This window comes from Dromiciops gliroides, chromosome 1, assembly GCF_019393635.1.
Source record: "Dromiciops gliroides isolate mDroGli1 chromosome 1, mDroGli1.pri, whole genome shotgun sequence".
NCBI classification, from domain to species: Eukaryota; Metazoa; Chordata; class Mammalia; order Microbiotheria; family Microbiotheriidae; genus Dromiciops; species Dromiciops gliroides.
In genome coordinates, this window is record NC_057861.1 from 522,845,445 (window position 1) to 522,868,129 (window position 22,685).

Consider the following 22,685-nt stretch of genomic DNA (forward strand, 5'->3'; position numbering starts at 1 on the left):
TGCAAGTCAAGCCATTTCTTGTGATACCATTGGTCCTCTTTGGAAACAAAGGATAACCACCAACAAAACAATTTAAATAAACTATAAGAACTCAGAAGGGGAAAAGTCAATGAGGGCTGATTACTTTAGAGAACTTATAGAGAATTTTTTATTTGTTATTTGCCCTGAAGGATGCATAGGTTTTTTTTTTGTTTGTTTGTTTTTGTTTTTTTTTAGTGAGGCAGTTGGGGTTAAGTGACTTGCCCAGGGTCACACAGCTAGTAAGTGTTAAGTGTCTGAGGCCGGATTTGAACTCAGGTACTCTTGACTCCAGGGCCAGTGCTCTATCCACTGTGCCATCTAGCTGCCCCTGATTCATAGGTTTTTGATAGATGGTCAAGTCAACTAGCATCTATTAAACACCCACCATGTGCTAAGCATGCTGCTTAGTGATAGAGATGCAAAGAAAAGCGATTAGACAGTGCCCGTTCTCAAGGAACTCATAGTCTAATGGGGGAGACAACATATGAACAGTTATGTACAAACAAGATATGCACAGAATAAGTTGGAGATAATAAAAAAGTAAGGCATCAACATTAAAGGGGATTGGAAAAGGCTTTATCTAGAAGGTGAGATTTTTAGTAGGGACCTGAAGGAAGTCAGGGAAGTCAGGAGGGAGAAATGAGGAGGGGAAGAATTCCAGGCTTGGGGAACAGCCCATAAGAAGGCCAGTATTCTGTAGAGAGATTGTCATGTGCAAGGAAGAGTAAACACAGAATCCATTGTCACTGAATACCAGAGTACATAAGGGTAAGTAAGATGTAAGAAGATTGGAAAGGTAGGATGGGATCAGGTTCAAACCTGCCTTCAGTTTTGCATGCCAAGCAGGGTATTTTATATTTGATGCTGGAGGCAATAGAGAGTCACTGTAGTTTACTGAATGCATGGGTGGAGTGGGGTGATAGAGTCAGATCTTCATTTTAGGAAGACCAGTTTGACAGTTGAGTAGAGGGTAGATTGGAGTGTGGAGAGACATGGTAGGTAGACCGACGAGTAGGCTATCGCAACAGTCCAGGTATGAAAAGATGCGGAACTACACCTGGGTGATAATAGTATCTAAGTACAGAAAGGGACATATGTGAGAAATGTTATAAAGCTCAAATCAACAGAACTTGACAACAAGGCATAAAGGGGAATGGAGAGTATTCCAGGTAAAGAGACCTAATGGTTGAAGGCAAGACTGAAATTAGAACATCCTTTAAAAGTACATAACTTCTGTGTGAGGCCATTGTAGTTAAAAATCGTTAAAACCCTAAACCTAACTCTAACCTTAATTTGCTTACTTTCCCTGTGGTCTCCTGAAACTGCACATATATATTGTATATACTTAAATCTATCTCATCAATGTGAGTACACCATCCCGTGGTGCATTTGGCAATTTGTTCATGCCTTCTCATCAAGTTGTTCACACCCACTTGCTCTGGGAACCTTCTGCTTAATCCCTTGATGCTGTATAGAGCATGCAGGTCATCCATTGGCAATCCCTCATTCTCACTATGTGAACCCGCTCACCTCCATTTTCTATAATGTAGTTTTCTGATCACATCCTTACACTAATTCCATTCTAACTCAACAGCAAATGAAAAGGCATACAGGAACACTTGAATTGGGAGCAGATTGCCCATACTTATTCCCAAGTAGGGAGTAGGACTTTCCATTATTCATACCTGGAAGTAGGTTCACCAAACACTCATATGTCACCCCACACCCCTGCCCAGGCCTGAGTGCTCCCCTATTCCAATAAATTTATATACATGTACTCCTTTACTAATGCATTATGTAAATGAGAAGGCATACATAAAAATTGAAATAAAAATAATGAGATAAAGATGAAATCAGCAATAATTTACCCAATATAAATTCATCCTGCTTTTTCAATTTGAGACCCAGCTCAATGTCATGTATAATTTCTATCCCAGACACATTTACTGATGAACCAGCTTTCTGGATTGTCTATCAAATGCATAACAAAGTCCAGGCCAATCATCTCCAAATTCTTTTGATAACATAATTGAATCATTAAAAAAATACTTTTGAGCACCCCCTAATATATGTATATTAATTTATATGCAAGTTATATAGTGTATTCCTTTATCAATCTATTTTAAAAATAGACATTAAGATGAGATAAAGATGAAATCATTTAAAAATTTTAAACATTTTATTTATTAACAGTACAAAAAAGTAATTCTCGCTGAATATTAATATGTTTAGTTAGAGCAATGTGATGATGTTTCATTATTTTTGAAAAATTCCTAAGTATGTCCTAGGGCCTTCGACTAACTTGTAAATAATTATTTGTTAATAATGAGAGTCATCTTAGCATAGTGGATAGAGAGATTTGGCTTCAGAAGCAAGAAGGACCTTGGTCGACTCCTGCCTTTGGAAAACACTGGCTTTGTAACCCTGGGCAAATTAATTCAGGTAGCAGGGATCTCTAGGGAGTGTAAGTGGAAAAAAAGTTACTGACCTGCATTGAGAAAGGAAGTTTCCTCCAACAGTAATCACAGATTCAACTGCTATTCTCCTTGTGGGCAATTAATTAATCATTTATTTCATTTGATCAATGAAGGTATATTTCTTTTTTGAGAGACTTTTAAATTTCAAAGATACAATATAGCAATTAAATAATAACTCATAATAGTCAATGAACATCACATCTTTCAACAGGACTCATGCTTCTCTGTGTCTAGATGTTCACTATGTGCAAATGCAAAAATAACAAGCAAAAGTGAATTATCTCTGATAGCTAGGTGGCTTATTGGCTAGAGCACTGGACATGGAGTCAGGGAAACATGAATTCAAATCCAGCATCAGACATGTAGTAGCTATGTAAAACTGGAAAAATCACTTGACCTCTGTTTTCCTCAATTTCCTCAATTGTAGATGTGGATTATATAGAACTTTCCCTCACAAGATTGCTGTGAGGATCAAATGAGATAATATTTGTAAAGCTCTTTGCAAATCTTAAATCACTATATATATATATACATATATATGCCAACTATTAATAATAATAGTGATCATAATAAAATTCATCAAGAAGTTTTCAGTGTAAAATTAATCTTCCTCCTGTATGCAGTTTTGCCTAATGGATGGTATCATGCCTTCATGTCTTATTCATATTTAGATATTTGAGATACGGTCAGTTTAATTGTATGGTAGAATACAAGAAGGCAGTATATGTGTATGTAGACACGTGTCTACATACACATGTATATGTATATGTTTGTGTGTGTGTGTGTGTGTGTGTAAAAGCTTAAAACTTCACTGAAACTTTTGGGACACCCTGTGTATGCATGCATGATACACACATACATATATACATTCATACATATGGACATGTATGTGCTGTAGCTACCATAGTAGCTCAAAAGAAATAATAGATGCACAAATTTAGAGACATCTACACTCCAAATATTCATATGGACTATTTGTGTCCCATCTGTGATATAACCCTCGAAGCTCGTATTGTTCTAATCAGGTACTATACTCTGACCCCAACATAGCGATGTCATTTTGGTCCTTTTTGGGAACAAAGGACAACAACCAACTAACATGTCTACAAAAGTAAGTGAAGGTGATTTAAATCTGTCACATACTCTGCTGCAGGTTTTTGTGTAGAAGGTACAACTCTTTTATTATTTTGTTTTTTAAGATAATTTATTGTTCTTGTTTGTTTTTACAAGATTCGCATTTCCCGATGTCACTTCTTCTTTATGTACAACATCAAAGAAAAAGCACTTGTCATAGGAACCATCAAGAAAACTCACAGAGGATCTACCTTTGGGCCTGATTATATTACACACAGAAAGTGGGTGTATAGAGGGGTGTAGTGGAGATAAATAGGAAAGATGTTCCCAGAATGATTCTATTTGCCTGCTTTTTTTTTTTTTTGCTGGTTAAAGCATTGAACTAATAGGAAAATGAATGAGACAATGAAATTGCAAAAGCTTGAGTGTGATGAGTGTTGCTGTGGTTATTATTTCTTTCCCCTTCTCCCTTTCCTCGTTTCTTTCTCTTCTCCATCCTGCCCCCCTGCAAAACCCCAAACATTTTGTCCCTAAAGAATCAAGAAAATAGCCATTTTGAGATAGCTCTTTGTAAATGATAGTTATTTATGTTAGAGGGGAGGGTATGGAAGCACAAGGATCCCAGACGTGTTTATTTATCTTATAGAATTATGGCAAATCAGTTTGATCATAAAGCCCCTAAAATTGAATGTTTACAGATCACCCTTTACCTCCATTAGATTCCCATCATCCAGGTTATATTAGCCTTTTGCCTTCTGCCTTTCTTCCTGCAATCTTATCCCTGGAATGAATCTATCTATGCTTCTGTACTCACAAATCAGGAGACTGCAGCTTCCCGTGATTCATCGAACACATTTTAGAGAGACTTTTTGTTCTCCTGGCTATATGTTCTTTAACAGTAGCACATCTCCTGCTGATACTGAATGAGACCTGCCAAAAATGCTCATTTCTAGATAGAAATGATTCTGAACTAGTTGCTGGGGACTTGGGATAGCAATGATTAAAGTTCTGTCATCTGGTTTTAGTCTAGAGAGTATCATTATGCTACAGGTGCCTATCTATTCATCCTGTATGTGGGTACTAGGTGCCCAGTTGAAATATCAGATCTACTCATGCTTCCTTTGCTTAGATATTTGTTGTTGTTCAGTGTTTTAGTTATGTCTGACCCCATTTGGGGTTTTCTTGGCAAAGATACTGAAGTGGTTTGCCATGTCCTTCTTGAGCTCATTTTGCAGATGAGGAAACTGAGACAAATAGGGTGATGTGATTTGCCCAGGGTTACTTAGCCAGTAAGAGTCTGAGACTGGATTTGAACTCACAAAGATGAATCTTTCTGACTCCAGTCATGACATTGTATCCACTGCTCCACCTCTGCTCAGAAATACTTTCTTTCTTTCTTTCTTTCTTTCTTTCTTTCTTTCTTTCTTTCTTTCTTTCTTTCTTTCTTTCTTTCTTTCTTTCTTTCCTCCTTTCCTCTTTCCTTCCTTTCTTCCTTCCTTCCTTCCTTCCTTCCTTCCTTCCTTCCTTCCTTCCTTCCTTCCTTCCTTCCTTCCTTCCTTTCTTTCTTTCTTTCTTTCTTTCTTTCTTTCTTTCTTTCTTTCTTTCTTTCTTTCTTTCTTTCTTTCTTTGGTGAGGCAATTGGGGTTAAGTGACTTGCCCAGGGTCACACAGCTAGTAAGTGTTAAGTGTCTGAGGCTGAATTTGAACTCAGGTATTCCTGAATCCAGGGCTGGTACTCTATCCACTGCACCACATAGCTGCCCCCATACTTTCTGTTATTATTCTGCCAAAGGTTTAGCTTGATGATGTCCTTTTTCTAATGTCCTGAACCCATGGAAAGAAATCCTAGAAGAAACCATCTCCTAGAAGCAATTTCCCTTTTATTTCAGTTTTGTTTTCCTTTCTTCACCTTGCTAACTTCAAGAAGACACTGATCTGTGTATCATCTCTACCGATCAATCCCGTCAGCTATTGTTAGTTTGACACATTATGCTAAGAAGTAGGTTAATTCCTTTTTCTTCTGACTCTTCAGTAATCTCCATAGACCAATTCTTTTTTTTCCCTCTTTTTTTCCCCTTTAGCACTGCAGTGATAACACTCACCCCTGTCAGTCAGATATGAACATTGAAGGGGCTTGGAAGAGAGGTTACACTGGAAGAGATGTTGTGGTCACTATTTTGGATGATGGCATCGAAAGGACTCATCCAGATTTGGTGAAGAACTACGTGAGTGTTTTCTGCACCTTTTCCTGTCACTCCATCTGTATTTATGGGATCTGGGAAGTGGGAAGGCTACTCAAAAAGCATGAGCCAGATGTGCCAAATATTCCAACGGGTTGTACCCTTCCTTTCTTTGGTAAAATCATTGTCATACGATGGAGGCAACATAATATGACGGAATAGGTACAGGAGATCTGGGGTGGGGTCGAGGAAAGGGTTCATTTGTTTGCTTTTGTTTTTTTTTGTTTCCCTTGGTTCAACCTTGGTCACCACACCTCCACCATTATCAGCACCATGACTACTCAGGAGAGAGGAAGTTTGGGGTAATAGATTGAGTGCTGCACTTGGGATTAGGAAGAAATGGAGTTAATCAGCAATTAATTCATTGATTAATTACTTGTTGACTAACAATCACTTATTAAGAGAATCTTATGTGCCATGTACTGGGAAAGGTATTTGGGATACCAAAAAAGGAAAAGAAAAAGAAAAAATAGCTCCTCCTTTCAAAGAATTATAATTCTATTGGGGGAGAAAATATGTAAATAAATTAATTTCCACTATATAAATACATGTATATACATGCATATGTCCTATCTTAGATATTATTTGTGTGATATGTCACACTCTCCCTGAGTCAATTTCTTCCTTCTTAAAATGGATATAATAGTACTACTTAGCCCATGGCTTTTTGTGAAGATCAAATTTTATCTTTCTATATCACTTCATTCTTCATATGTGCCATATAAATTCCATATGTCATCATCATCACTATTCAACATAAAAGGATATTAGGTGAATTCACTCTGATGAACTAATTATTAGAATGAAACACAAGTCTTTGCATCTTTCATCATGCCTAATAATTGTACTTAAATGTTATTATACATCTATATACATACACACTGTATCTATATTTTATCCTATTCCATATATCTATGTATCTAATCTACCCATCCTCATAGAGTATCTTGAGTGTGGGGTTGAAGTCACCTACTGGGAATACAACCTACCACCTTAAAGAGCTGAACTGGGGAGATAGCCCAGTATTAGCTAGCTGGCTGGAAATGAATAACCTAGGTATTATATGTGTGTGTATAAAATAGTCCACACATCTTATATACATTAAATAATATTTAACATGATAATAAAATAATATATAATATAATGAGTATTATAACCTAGATATGTATTATATAATGTAGCCCAGATATTAAATTACATATTTTCTATATATCCTCTGGAGATATAATATTATGTATATATTGTTAGAATATACATATATGCAATATTATATATGCTGTTAAAGTATATATAACATATAATATAATATCTGGGATTTTTCCCCAGTTCAGCTTTCAGAGTTGTAGAATGGGTCTCCAGTGGGTGACTTCTACCCCAAATTCAAGATGCTTTATGGGTCTGCCCTCCTAAAACTATATCTCACTAGTTTTCATCAACGGACTTAGGGTTTTTTTGTTTTGTTTTGGTTTTTTTGGCAGGGCAATGAGGGTTAAATGACTTGCCCAGGGTCACACAGCTAGTAACTGTCAAGTTTTTGAGGCCAGATTTGAACTCAGGCCCTCCTGACTCCAGGGTCGGTGCTTTATCCACTGTGACACCTTGCTGTCCTGTACTTAGTTCTAATAGTTAGACATTGGATATAGTTAATTTAAAACACAAACATTTACTGATATGACTTTGTAAGAACAACAGTACCAAAAAATTTCATCCTGTGATCCTAGGGAAAACTCTTTCACAAATATACATTCAGTGGAAAAAGGAGGCACACACATGGAATATACTGGCATGAAGGTACATATGACTGAAGCATTTCTCTTACTATCAAGACCTTGGTCACCTTTCTCTTTTTATTGTGTCCTCACACAGCTCTACTCTGGACACAGTATTTTCTGTGCAGGTTGCTCAGTGGAGCTCCCTAGGCCTACTCCCTACTGGGTACAGTACGCCCAGGGTGAAGAGCTTTACTGCAAAATACCATGGCTGATGGGGTATTGGGAAAGGAGAAAGAATTGCTTTAACCCCCTACTCCCTTCTGGGAAAGAAGTAAGGAGAAAGACAGAGTGATTTCCTCTTCTGGCCTAAGGAGGGTAGATGAGGATTAGTTGATTATGAGTCTTCTGATCAACTCCCTCTACCATAAACGCACACTCACACTCACACACACACACACACAGAGACACGTGTGAGTATACATACATGAGTATATATGTATACTTACACAAATGGATGTGGATTTATCCAGAGTTGTGATTTCGTTAGTATATACTCCCTCTATAAATACACTATAATATTAATGGTTTAAAAATAGAAATATGGAATATTTTCTCCAAATCCTCACTAATCAAGGACAGACATATCTTCTTTTCTTTTCTGTGTATTTCTGAAAATACAAAGCATACCAGCACTGTAATCAGTTCTTCTCTCTGTCTCTACCCTATCATCCACTTTCCTTTTTTAACTTTCAGTTTTCTATCCATTTACTGCCCTGTTCCCAATCCTGTGATTTGAGTACCTGTTTTAATTCCTATTACAGCTGAGGGATGACCCATTTAAGCAACTAGAATAGAACATTGGGTACAGTTTCTCAAATGCAATAATTTCTCTGAGCATGCATAACTAGATTTATCTCATTTTTTAAAAAACAACTCTGAAACTAAGTTTTCAAATAATGTCTGTGATTTTAAAATGACCTAAAGCAATCCAGGCCAGAAACTTGACCATTCCAATGCTTTTTCTCAACATTATCAGAAGAACTATTCAACAAGGCCAGTTCTGCCAAACAATCAGCTCACTAAAAAACAAAGATCAGGTAAAATGGTTATTTGATATCCTGTTGACAAAAATAAAACTTGGATGTTTGATTTTTTAAAAAATTAACAACTAAGTAAACTGATATCCATTTACACAGCCTAAGTGAATCCAAAGTAATATAAGTATTCTATTTTCTCTTTTGCCATTGCTTCGTAAATGTGGATTCTTTATCCCATTTTCATGTAGGGTACTTCACATGCCATCATGTGTTTTTTCATGTGTGCTCAAATAGACAAGATCCTCGGTTCTACCACCACATTCCACATTAGTTTTCAACATTCTACTCTAAAGTAGAGAGAAAAGAGATCTTTGAGGAGAGATTCTCTCCCTTTTGCTTTCTCCATTCCTAATTGAAGATACTCTTATGAGGTCAGAGGAATGGAAAAAGCAATGTTATACATAAACTAATTAGACATGATAACTTCCTAGTTCTTTCCTTGAGGGCAGGATTACTTCTGGCTTTGGGTCAATCTTTTTGCTATTATTTCTCCATGTAAATGTAAATGTAAACTGTGATACATTGGTAATCCAGAGTTCAAAAGATCACATAATCTCAAGAGTTGTAAAAAGCATCAGAAGCCATCTACTCCAAATTGTTCCTGACTATGAATCTCTTCTACAACATATTTGACAAGTGGCTGTCCAGCCTTTGTCTGAATGAAACCTTCTAGGAAAGTAGGAATTCACTAACTCCTGAAAGAGCTCGTTCCACTTTTGGATGTTGGGATGTCTTCCCTTATACCAAGTCTTTATCTCTCTACAACTTAATCCCATTGTTTCTAGTGGTACCCTTTGAGGTCTGATTTCTTATCCTCTCCTTGAAACCAGAGAGAATAGTAAATGACCATTCTCCAAGGAACATGGTGAAATTAATCAGTTAATTTCCATGAGGAAGAAAGGGATAGAAAATTATCTAGTTCAGCTCCCTATAGACATATTCATACCATCCTCCTTCTTTTTAAATGAGAAGTAATTTAGTACAATCCTCCCATGTTATAGATAAGGAAGCGGACCAAGAGATCCAAGGGTACCCTCAGTCTGGATACCTTCAGGAAAATGTCTTTTAGCTGGACAGGTAGTTAGCAATAGAGTCAGGACCTGAAGCCTTTTGCCCTACTGGTGTTTCTAATCTCCAAACAAAAGTTTATTCTATCTTCGTCTTGTTGCCTTGTTAGGATAAGATCAAGTATGATAGAATCATAGATCTAGAGCTGAAAGGGGCCATAGATATCATCCAGTCCACCCACCCATATTATTTTACAGATGAAGAAACAGAAGCCAAGAGAAAAGAAAGTTATTTGTCCAAGGTCTTGTGACTCCCAAGTTTATCACTTTTTACACGATACCACTTTGACTTCCAATTTACTTTATCTCAATCTTACTAATCTGTTCAGTATCTTTAATTTTTCCCTCTTTATTTTTCCATGTGAGAGGGACCCTCAGAACAATGTAATCATTGGATATGATGACTTTGAACACAGGAGACATAAAAAGGAAGGACTTGCCATGTCAACGGGTCACTTGTTTCTACATTAATTAGATTAAGTCACACAGACTGGATAGAAGTGGATGTTTGAACTAGAAATTATTTTCAGTAGGAAGAGCTTTGGGTGATGGCAGAAACAATAATTATAATAACAATTTAAAACCCCCCAAGTATTCTCACTAACATTTTATTTTTAATAATAATTTATTATTAAATAATATTAATTATAATAAACAATTATTAATTAATTAGGCAATATTATTAAAGAATAATTTATTATTTTCCAATTACATGTAAAGACATTTTTAACATTCATTTTAAACAAAATTTTAGTTCAAAATTTTTCTTTCTCCCCTCCCCTACCTAAAACAGTAAGCATGTTCATATAGGTTATATATGTGCAATCATATAAAACATAATTCTACATTAGTCATGTTTTCACCAACATATTAAAGAAGAAATATTTATAATATATAGGCAAGTTTAGAAATACTTTTATAAATGTTGAGTGGAAATCTTTAGTAATAGAAATTTGAATTATTCTAAAGCCCAGGTGACCATCTTTCACTAGATTTAGAGCATATTCTTGGTCATTTTTAAAAAATCCAAATTTGTTTTTATCTTACTTACGTAATACGGCATACATAATGTTACCTTATTAATTTAGACTAATGGACAGGGGGAGGGGTAAAGACTATGAATTAGTGATGTCTTAATTATAAACTTTTAACAATTTAATTTTTAAATCAGTGAAAACCTACCTTTTCTCCTTTCCATTGAGGAAAAAAGAAAACAACACAAAACCTGTATTACTAAAATGTATAGTTAGGCAAAACAAATGTCCACGATTGCCACATCCACCTATGTGGATGTGTGTGTGCAATGTATGTGTAAGTCTGTATACACACATATGTGTCAATCTGCACTGAGTCTATTATCTCTCTGTTAGGAGGTAGGTTGCATGTTTCTTCGTGAATGCTTGTAATCATAATTGGTCATTCCATTGATCAGAGTCCCCAAGTCTTTTAAAGTTATTTGTCTTTACATTATTGTTATTATATGAATAGTTCTTCTGGTTCTGCTCACTTCACTCTGCATCAGCTCCTATAAGTCTTCACAAGTTTCTCTGAAATGATCTGATTCATTTCTTATAGCACCATAGGATTCCATCATACATTCATACATACATATATATACACCATACCTTGCTTAGCCCATTCCCTAATTGATGAGCACCTCCTCAATTTCTCATTACTTGCTGTCACAAAGGGCTGCTATCATAAATTACTTCAAATTTGAAATTATTCTCTTACCTTAAAATATATGAACTTTTCTTTTAAAGGGTGTGATATTTAGAACTAGGTTAATATATTCTGCTGAGTAGTGATTCTAAGGTGACCTAACTTAATGGATATTTATGGGTGATTTTTACTTGGTATATCACTTATTTGTGATTTTTAAAAATCTTTTGCAATATGTTGAGTGAATTGCATGCTTAGTTCAATTCAGCAGACATTTATTAAGCATTTACTATGTCCAGAGCAGTGTTCTAAGTCCTGGGGCAATAAAAACTTTAGATTAAACATGGTTCCTGATCTCAGATAATGAGTTAAGGATGTTGAGAGTTGGAAGCCTATCAATAGGAACTTATCTTTGTTTCTTGTTTGACAAGCAAGACTGCATTGAAGAGGTAGGATTTCAGCAAGTTGGAATTATTGAAATCTTAGTGACATGTAAGAGGGAAGCAGTTTAGGGGGTGTAAAAAAGGAGTTGCTGGAGAGAATGGAATACATAAATTTCTAAATTGGGGATAGGTGGGTAAAGGACTAGATTGATTTCTTTTTCTTTTCTTTTTTTTTTGTGGGGCCCAGGGTCACATAGCTAATAAGTGTCAAGTGTCTGAGACTGGATTTGAACTCAGATCCTGAATCCAGGGCTGGTGCTTTATCCACTTGCCACCTAGATTCCCCCAATGTAAGACTGATTTCTAAGGAGAAGAGAGACACTGGATTGTTCAAAAAGCCATTTAAAATAGTTAAGCAGCTTCAAATTTTAAACTTGTTCATGTTAGATTTTTTCTGACTACCTATATGGGGGTTCTTCCTCCCTATACAAGAGAAAATCAAGATTCTGATTTGCTGATTGTTACTGAATTAACTACCCTTTCCTAAAACATTCTGTCATTATTCAACCATGAGAATGTTAGTTAACCTAATCACTCACTTGTAGGATCTTGTTAAGGAATGCATGAACCTCATGAGTTAATGGATAATTAATGAGCTTCCATCTTTCTTTTTCTGTTGGTCACAGGATTCTCAGGCAAGTTTCGATGTGAATGGGAATGATTTCGACCCAATGCCTCGTTATGATGCCAGCAACGAGAACAAGTAAGGCCCCAGTGTAGGGTGACTTGGTGTGTCTGACATTTGCCTGCTTCAAGTAGAACTTTGCCCTTCTGCTCATTATATTGGAAGTATTTTAATGGGGAGATTTTGGAATAAACAGTGGCTAATCTTCATCATAGAAAGGCAGATTGGTATAGTTGATAGAGGACTGGTCTTGGCATCAGGAAGATCTGGTTTCAAGCCTTATCTCCAACACTGTGATCATGGGCCTTTGGAATATAAAACTTTTCATTGGATAGAGAGATGTGATAAAATTTCTTAATCTCTTGGTGTCACATGTAACTCTGTAAGACAGGTATCTCAACCTGGGGTCCTTGGACCTCCCTGGGTCCAAAGAGGTAGACTTTATGGAGTGCATGAACTTGGATGAGGGAAAATTACATCTTTATCCCAATATAATTGATTTCACCTATATTTCATTTTATGCATTTAAAAACATTATTCTGAGAAGTCTATAGGCTTCACTGGACTGGCCAAGCAGAGGGTGAGAGAGGTAGGGAGATCCATGACACAAAAAAATATAAGAACTCCTACTTTAAGACTACTATAAGTTATGGACAAGTCACTATTCTCCATTAGTAGTGGATGTTCTCCAAATCAATTAAATCACATGTTCATTCTTACCATTATCCTCCCTCCTTGAACAACAATCAACCCTATCTCTTGGTGGACCACTAGGCTTCACATTGTATGTCAGAGTGGTCACAATGCACTATGCATAGCATAACTATGCAGCCCTGAAGAAGACACCAACCCAAACCAAGCAGGATACTATCAGGGGACCCAAAATGACAGTCTGTTAGTTTAGGGAAATAAAAAGTCATTGCAGATTATTTATTGGCCCATTCTTATAAGCCTTATTTTTTTTTTTTTTTGCTGGGCAATGAGCATTAAGTGACTTGCCCAAGGTCACACAGCTAGTAAGTGTCAAGTGTCTGAGGCCGGATTTGAAGTCAGGTCCTCCTGAATCCATGGCTGGTGCTTTATCCACTGCACCACTTAGCTACCCCTGCCTTACTTATTTTTTAAAGATTTTTTTTATGTTCTCTTTCTCTTCTTCTCCCCACTATACTATGATTTCCCCCACTGCATTTGGTTCATAGGATCATAGATGTTTGAGATGGAAGTGACATCAGACACGATCTAGTTCAACTCTCATTTTACAGATGAAGGACCAGAATCCCAGGAAGATTCATGATTTTCTCCAGGTCACACAGATAGTATGTGACAGAGGTTCAGCAAAGTCAATATTCTTTCCTCTGTACCAGAAAGACAACAGGGTAAAGTTCCACCTTGTATCAGTCACCAGAATACTTGCAATGCCCAACACTAATACAAGATTCTTAAAATGAATCCACATACACACCCCAGGACCTTTGCTGCCCACCTCGTCTCTGTCTCAGAAACCATGCTTATTTCACATGCTCTTCCTTTTCAGTAAGGAAAACAAAAAGAATGGCCATTTTGTTGATAATTTTAAGGTATTTTTTTGTTGCTTTTGACCTCATCATTTATTTGTGGATAATTTTTGCTTAAAAATACACAGCAAGTCACTTAACCCTCATTGCCCTTCAAAAAAATTAAAAAATAAAAAATAAAATAATACAGCAATTAACAAGCGTTCATTGGCTGTCTTTTATGTGCTAGACACCAAGGTAGGCATTGGGGGGGATAGAAAGAATTTTCCAATCAAAGAGTTTACATTCTAATTTAACTTGAATTGCATATATGATCAAGGAAGCTTTATATTCATTATAACACTTCAGCACAAAGGGGTTGTTTTTGTATTTTTGTGGGATTTTTTTTTTGTTTTTACCATTATGAATTTTTGTTTGAGGCTATTACACTCTGTTCCATGTTTTCTCATTTGGATTCTATGTGTCCACATCTTGTTTGGGAATGTTGGAAACAGTAGTAAAGATAGTTTATGCATAATTATCATATCCTTTTAAATGTCCAATCTCGTGTAGTGAATAGGAATAATATTCACCTTTTCTTTACAGAAAAGTAGCTAGTAGACCCACATTAGTCTAGTAACTTTGAAAGAAGTCATATTACTTGTGTACATACATATGATTTATTTTACTATCCACAGATGGTCACAACAAACAGGTTGTAGAAAACGTGCTGTGACTGTTGACAATATTGAGTGCTACAAATTGCGTGTCACTGGTGAAAGGGCAAAAGTAATGCAAAGTAATGGAAATAGAAGTTTCTAGAACTTTCCTGAAGCAAGACAGATGAGGGCCCAAATGAAGGCTGATGACCCTGTAGCTTATATGCAGAACCCTGATTACTTAATTTGCAGTGCTTTACAGCAGCAGCAGGCACATGCATGAGTGGGGGGTGGGGTGGGTGAGGCTACTTTTCAATCACATGAACTGGCTTTATCTGAATCTATTTAGTAAATTATCTATAGAGAAAAGTGTGGGAAAATTTCAATAAGTAAGCAAGTCACAGCTGGTAAATTTCAATATGGTGGATTTATGAGCCAGCCTTATGTCTTTGGTGGTTGTTTACTAAGGAAAAAAATTGAGAAAGCGTTAACTTGGGATTTATTAGGAAGGAAGGAAAAAAGCATTTATTTATTTAATGCCTACTGTGTGCCAGGTACTGTGCTAAGCATTTTACAAATATTACCTCATTTCATACTTCTAATAAGCCTAGGAAGTAGATGCTATTACTACACTCACTTTACAGTTTAGGAAATTCAAGCAAACTGAGGTTAAGTGACTTGCCCAGGGTCACATGTCTAGAAAGTATCTAGGGTTGGATTTGAACTCAGGTCTTCCAGGCCCAGTGTTCTAGCTACTGTGCCACATAGTTGCCTAGGAGAGACCGACTCTGAACTCCTTATTTTCAAGTTATTTTAAGCAATAATCCGTAGTAGTGGTAGTAGTAGTAGTAGTAGTAGTAGTAGTAGTAGTGTGTATGTGTGTATGGGTCTGTGTGTAATTGTTGTTACTGTTATTTTTATGGACCTGTGATTTGATTGGTTTAGGGAATTCCTAGCATGGAAACTCTTTTCACAGATGAGGAACTCCTGTATCACTTAGCATATTTGAGATTTGCCAAGGGGCACTGAGAGGCTAAATGATTTGTCCTAACTAGTCACAGAGCAAATATGTATCATTGGCAGGAACTGAACCCAGATCATACTGACTAGAGAAGTGGAGGGGATTGGGGTTGGGTGGAAAGCTCCAAAAATATAGAAAGAAAATAGGTCATAGAGTCCAGGGACATTGAGGCAAAGGAGGAGGTAGACCCAGATAATCATTTAGTTTTTAGAACTTTAGTGCCAGAGTTTATGAATTGTTACATCTTTAATGTTGACAAATGAGAAGATTGATGATCATTGCTATGGAAGGGTGTGGCTGACAGATGGCTGCATCTGCAGTACACACATTGTCTTTGAGTTGCAGCCTCAAGTTGCGTTTTGCATATGGTCTTTTGAACCACTTTGTGATTTTGCCTCTCACAGTCTTTCCAGTGCTTTTGTGCAGAAAGAGCCACTCCTTTTCTGCTAGCTGTGGCCTATCTACCTGCCTGCCTGCCTTTTCTCCTGACCATTCTGCACCCCACCCCACCCCACCCCCAATCTGTCCAGAAAGATGGTGCCCAAGAGTCAAAATTGCAGTGATGGCTTTTTTACTGTGGGGTGTAAAAGAGTTCTAGCTCAAGCGTGCTTGGGCTGCTATATACTGGCAGGGAAAGAGAACATTTCATTGGTAGGATGCTGCAATACAATTTCTTTTTCTCTACTGAGCAGAAGAAGGCAATCAGCTGTGGATGAAGTCATCCTGCTTTCCAAGACATCATGTTTTTCTTTCATTCTTAACGGTGCTGATTAATCTTATCTCTGCTGAGCTCCAGCTTGATTTCAGACATTTAGGTTAAAAACAGCTTTAGCACATGGGAATTCACTGAATGAATATAAAGCAGTAAACCTATAGGTATGCTTATTTTCATACCTAACTATTGCTCATTAAGCAATAGGTTTAAGTATTTTATAACAAGGAACCCAATTTGGGCACATTTTTTTCCCCTTTTTCTTTTTAGGATTATGGAAATTATTTTATTCAAGTTTAGAATTAGGATTGACTTATTCAGAGACAGACAATGTAACCTCTCCTTTAAGGGGCAAACACTACAAATCAGAATACTTCAGACATAGCTACAAACATGTGCTGGTAAAAGTTTAACAACCAGCTCTCTAGAAACAAACCACATTTGTAAGCTTAATGTCGATCATGAACACTTTCTTAAATTTACATGATCAATAAAACAATGACTAACACCATTAGCATTTACAAATCTCTGAGGTGTAATTGCTTATGCTGAGAATTTAAGTGGGCTTTTCCCAGCATGCACAATCTGGCTCCAGCCCCCCACCCCGTCATGATGCATCATAGATTTAAAGCTGAGAGGCCCAGAAGAGGCCATGTAGTCCAATCCCTCATTTTATGAATGAGAAAACTGAGATCTAGGGAGGCTCAGTGTTTTGTCCAAGGTCACAAAGGTTGTGTTAGCATTTAAAAAAAAAAAAAGTTGGCATTTTCTAAGTTTATCAAGATGGTGTTAGCAAAAGATTTTTAACATTGGCCAGGACTGGAAGGATATTACCCAGCCTATCTGAACTTCTCTTCCTGTTAGTACTCTTTGGTATACTTTCCTAGTTGTAGGCTAATATGGCACAGTGGAAAGATCACTGGAGTTGAGGACAGAGATTGTTTCTGGATTCAGGTACTTCCACTTAGTGCCTATATGACAATAATATCAGAGGACTGTAGCTGGAAGTGACCTTAGAGGCCATCCAGTCGAGTGGAAAGAACACTGATTCAGGCGTCAGAAGTCCCTTCTAATGTATGACCTATGTGACCTTGGGCAGATCCTTTAACCCCCATGTACCTCAGTTTCCTGATCTGTAAATGGAAGGAATTTTATTAGATGGTCTCTGAAATAATTTCTAATTTGAGACTTCTGATCCTAAGTCACTTAACCTTTTTGTGTCTCGGGTTTTTTAATGTGTTAAATGAAGGGATTGGACTGTTGTTTTTGTTGTTGTTCAGTTGTGTCCGCTTATTGTGACCCGATTTGGGATTTTCTTGGCAAAGATAAAAGAGTAGTTTCTGATTTTCTTCTCCAGCTCATTTCACAGATGAGGAAAATGACTTGCCCAGGGCCACAGGGCAAGTAAGTGTCTAAGGCTGGATTTGAACTTAGGTCTTCCTGACTCCAGGCCTGCCCATTCTGTCCACCGCTCCATGTAGCTGTCTCAGTTGGAGATTGGACTAAATGATTTCCATGTCTTGTTTTACTTGGATCCCTTCCATTCACTCTATGCTCCAGCTACACTGGCCTGTGAGACATTCCTCAAGCATCTCCTGTCCTTGTCTTTTGAACCAGCTGCCCTGCGTGCCTGGAATGCCCTGCCTTTTCGCCTTCATCTCTTCCTTCCCCTGGCTTCCTTCAAGAATCAGCTAAAATCCCATCATCTTTTAAAGACTCCCCTCCACTCCCCAGCTGCTAGTGCCTTCACCTCTGATACTACCTCCCATTTACTCTCTGAGTTGTGTGCACCTAATTATTTACACGATGTCTCTCCAGCGTAATGGAAAGGTCTGGAATGTATATTCTTTGAGAACAGAGAGTCTTTTTGTATTTGTTTATATTCCCAGGTTTTTGAACAGTGCCTGGCACATAGTAAGTGCTCATTGACCAAGGGATTGAGTCGAATGCCTTTACCAACTCGAAATGTGTGATCCTGTGTGAACTGGGGAGGGGTCTCTTAAGGGCCAGTGGGATGGGCGCAGACACCTTGAAAATTTTCCAAGAATAGGGCAAGCCACCTCCCCCCCAAAACTTTTATGAAAATAACCCCTTTCATCTAAATGCTTCTATTTACATTGACTCTTTTGTGTGAACAAAAGACCTTTCATTTGCAAAAGTTATAAAAATCCCTTTCTCATGGCTTGTGCTAGTTCCTGAATGGTGGCATGTCATGTCAGACTTGAATAATTGATATTGGAGAAATAGTCGTCTTAGAGGGGACCATAAAGCCCTGACCTCACATTTAGGAGTTCTCCCACTTACATCAGCTTGCCAAGTAAAGCTGACTGAATTGTTCTTAGTTTAAAATAGAAAATGCCTCCTTGCGAATGAAACAATCTCCTGGCATTTCATACCACGACTTCTATTTCTGATAAATGAATTATTGATGGCTGGGTTAGATCATCTCTTCCCTAGGATGCATCTGATTGAAAGTCCTTGCTTCTTCAAAGTCAAAGCAACATATTGAGTGGGGTATGATACCACAAAGTCATTTGCGTATGTGTGATGGATGAGGCATCTAATTACTTGGAAAAATAAATCATCCCACAGATTAAAGATTAATTTTCCAAAAGCAGTGGATTTTTCATTCTATCTTTTGTTTCCATTTCCTGATCTCAATGTAGTGATACTGGTATTTTGGTCTCCTTTCAAATAATATAATTTTGGGTTTTCATACTCTAGCCATGTAGAAACCAGAGTCTGAATGAGGAAACTTATGCTTCTGGGCGGCCTTCTCATTCTTTCTATGGCCAGCTACAAAAAGTTATATGGAGAAAGTGTTCTGAGGCAAAGCAACTGAATATAGTAAGTGTTTTCTATCCCGTTTATCATTACAAAGGAGCTATTTTGACAATGTTAGAGAGCCAGACCACACTTAGAACTATCATCCAAATAGGTAGAGCTTCATGCCTTGGTGCCAAGAATTTAACCAAATGGGTTTGGATAAATTCAGCCTGCAGTAAAATGGTCTAGTGCTGTCAAAGATAATTCATACTTCACCTTAGGTTGGGTTTCAGAAATCAGTTGTCTACATTTGACTGTAACGCTTTTTTTTTATAACCTCAACATTTGTGAACACAGATGGCTTTGTGGGTACCAAACAGGCAGTTATGAAACATAATCTGTCTCTCTTTGTGGGCAAACATGAAAGGCTGCATAGCATAGGGTATGGTATCCTGGCCTTGGAGTTGGGAAAAGCCAGGTTTAAATCCTGTCTCTAACATTTAGTAGCTGTGTGACTTTTTCTGAGCCTCAGTTTCCCAATATGTTCAAATGGGGATAATAATACCTGTAATATGTACTAGTAGTGTTGTTATGAGTCTTAATGTTATAATGTATATAAAGCCTTTGGTGAACTTCGAAGTGCTTTGTAAATGCCATCCGTTATTGTTATTAATGATTTTTCTTTTCTTTTCTTTTTTGGTTTGTTTTGGCAGGGCAATGAGGGTTAAATGACTTGCCCAGGGTCACACAGCTAGTAAGTGTCAAGTGTCTAGGGCCAGATTTGAACTCAGGTCCTCCTGAATCCAGGGCCAGTGCTTTATCCACTACACCACCTAATTAATGATAATAATAAACTTGGAGTTTATGTTTATAGAAGAAATAAATGGCCCATTTTGTAAACTCCTATACTTTAAAAAACCTGATTGACAAATTTTGCACATATTAAAATTATAGGTTATATGGGATAGCCCTATGTTAGGTGTTCATATCACAATTGCCTTAAAGAATTAGCATTATTCACTTGGACTTCTATTATGTTATATTGAATTCAGTTCCCACTAATTCTGCATTTTTTTATTAAAGAGAAAATTTGAAACACAAGAAGTTGTTCTGTTTGTATTAAATCTAAGTAAAGGATCTTTATGACCTAATTAACTGAGGGCTATGTTGATCCCTTTGCCTGATGTCCAGTCCAAAATTAGAAGGAAGATGGCAGACTCCTCCAGAGAAAAGATACAAGGTAGGAAAGGGTTCTCTGGATGGATGTGCATTTCACAAATGAAAATGGAATCTTTGTAGGAAATTCCTTTGACCTACAATTTCTTTATATTTCATACCCCCTTTCTTTTTGAAGTCCAGATAATGATAAGCTAGTTCTTGAGTATTCTGGGGCTAATGATTCTGGCAACTGAATCTGGAGGACTTTTCATTTTTCTCTTCCCTTTGTCGATTTGGGAGTTTATTTATTAATCCTTTGTCCACAAGGGCAGTTAAAGACAATTGTCTTATAGCTTATGTGTATATAGCACATTAAAGTTGCAATGTACTTTAAATTCAACAACCCCTAGAGGTAGATACCCTGTAGGCATTATTGTCTCCATTTTACAGATGAGGAAACTGAGGCTCAGAGAGATTAAGTGGCTTTTGTAGCTAGTGAGTGGTAGAGAAAAGATTTTAACCAAGATCTCTTCAGATTTTAAAGGGATCAAAGCCATTCTTTTGTTGTTTCAGGACTTTGGATGATGCATATAGGAACTATTTAATCAGTTTGTCCAAAATATTCTCAAAATATGCTTAATAAACCTTTTATTTGAAGAATAAGGTGATCTTAATTCCTTTATTATGCTGCCTAGACACTTCTCAGAAGAATGACATTTGGAGTGGGAAGCAAACTGTATGCCTCTCATTTTTTTTCCTCCAAGGGTAGCATTGCATAGCATAGCATAGTGAATAGAAAATGAGAATGACCTGAGTTCAAATCTAGCCTCAAACACTTCTTAATCATGAGACCTTGGGCAAGTCACTTAACCTATGTATACCTCAGTTTCTGTTTCTGTAAAATGGGAATAATGATCACCTCTACCCCTGTATGGTTAGTATGAGTATAAAATGAGATAATATTTTCACAGTGCTTCACAAACCTTAAATCTCTATATAAATGCTAGCTAATAGCCTTTTAGTGCTTCGAGACACTTCATCAAAACCATAAGAAGTTATAGAGGAGTCTCTGATCTTCACTGATAGAGGGATTTTCCTCACCGGAAGTTCTATCTATTAAGTAAAGCACAGGTCCACACTAAATAAAAGATGCCCTCATAGTTTCTAAGTATCTTCAGGCAAAATATCATTTTAATAGGTTCCAGAATTACAATGTTTTACCAAAGGGAGCCATTAAAACAATAAGATCTATTGTGTTAGTGTACTGCAGGTCTATACTGTGTGGTTTCTTTGTTCATTTACATAAAATAATTGGTAGTTATATAATGTATTTGCAGACTGTCACAAATGTGAGAGAGCAAGATTTCTGCACAGTCTGATGTTCTGCTGAAAAGGATGGCTTCTTCCTTCCGAAACAGTCATAGCTCATAGGAAGCTTGGAAAGGCTGCACGCTAATCCAGGAGTCAAGGGATTTTAATCCTGTACTCAGCTTGGTCACTGACTGTTTACATGAAAGGGGCAAGAACCTGAAGCCTCCTTCACCTGGGAGGTTGGGGGAAAGAGAGTTCCTCAAGAAGAAACATTGCAGAAAGGATTCATACTGGTCTATTAAGTTCTCAGGATCAGACTCAAAATTTCTAGAGGATGATCACTAGAAAGTTGGTTGCTAAGTGATGTTTGTTTGGCCATAATCATGAGACATCTGTTAGTGTGTTGTACAGTTGTGATCCGAGGAATAATAACAGGCCTAATAGAGGTAGTTATTTAAGATTCAGAAAATGCCATACATTCATTATCTCATTTATATCTCACTTATAAACCTGTGAGATAGGTACCATTATTGCCCCCATTTTTACTAATGAGGAAGCTGAGGCTCGGAGAGATTAAATGATGAGCCCAAAAGTATACAGTTATTAAGCATCTGAGATCACATTCCAACCCAGATCTACCTGTTTGCAAGTGCAGTGTTCTATACCAGGTTGCCTTTCTCTTTTCCTCTTTCATCAGGAGTGCCCACAGTGATGAGAAAATAGATCTTTTGAAGTAGTAAGGTTTCTGACCCCTTGTTAGGTCACTGTGATGCATCTGCTTCATCATTACGTTTGTTTGCTGGGGAAGCTGGTGTTACAGTCAATAGAGCACTGGCTCCGGAGTCAGGAGGACAGGAGTTCAAATCCAGCCTCAGACACTTGACATTTAGTAGCTGTGTGACTCTGGGCAAGTCACTTAACCCCAATTGCCTCAAACACCTAGGGCCATCTCCAGTTACCCTGCTGTTTAACTTGTCACTGGACCTAGGTGGCTTTGGAGGAGAGAGGAAGGTTGTTGGCCTTGCACAGCCCTCCCTCACTTAAATACAATTCACAACAAGTCATGACATCACCTCCCAATGTCATGGTCCTCTTTGAGAATGAAGGACAAACAACAACAGGAAGTTTGCTTGCTGCAGGCAGCTTC

The 22,685-nt window shown here is 37.3% G+C and overlaps 1 protein-coding gene across 1 annotated transcript in view; it reads left to right on the forward strand.

Annotated features, from left to right (window-relative positions):
* PCSK5 (proprotein convertase subtilisin/kexin type 5) overlaps nt 1–22,685 on the forward strand; it is a 649,923-nt gene that overhangs the window by 173,098 nt on the left and 454,140 nt on the right. Inside the window, 2 exon segments of the mRNA XM_043976670.1 lie at nt 5,654–5,797; nt 12,420–12,496. Of these exon segments, the coding sequence (XP_043832605.1) occupies nt 5,654–5,797; nt 12,420–12,496 (221 nt within the window).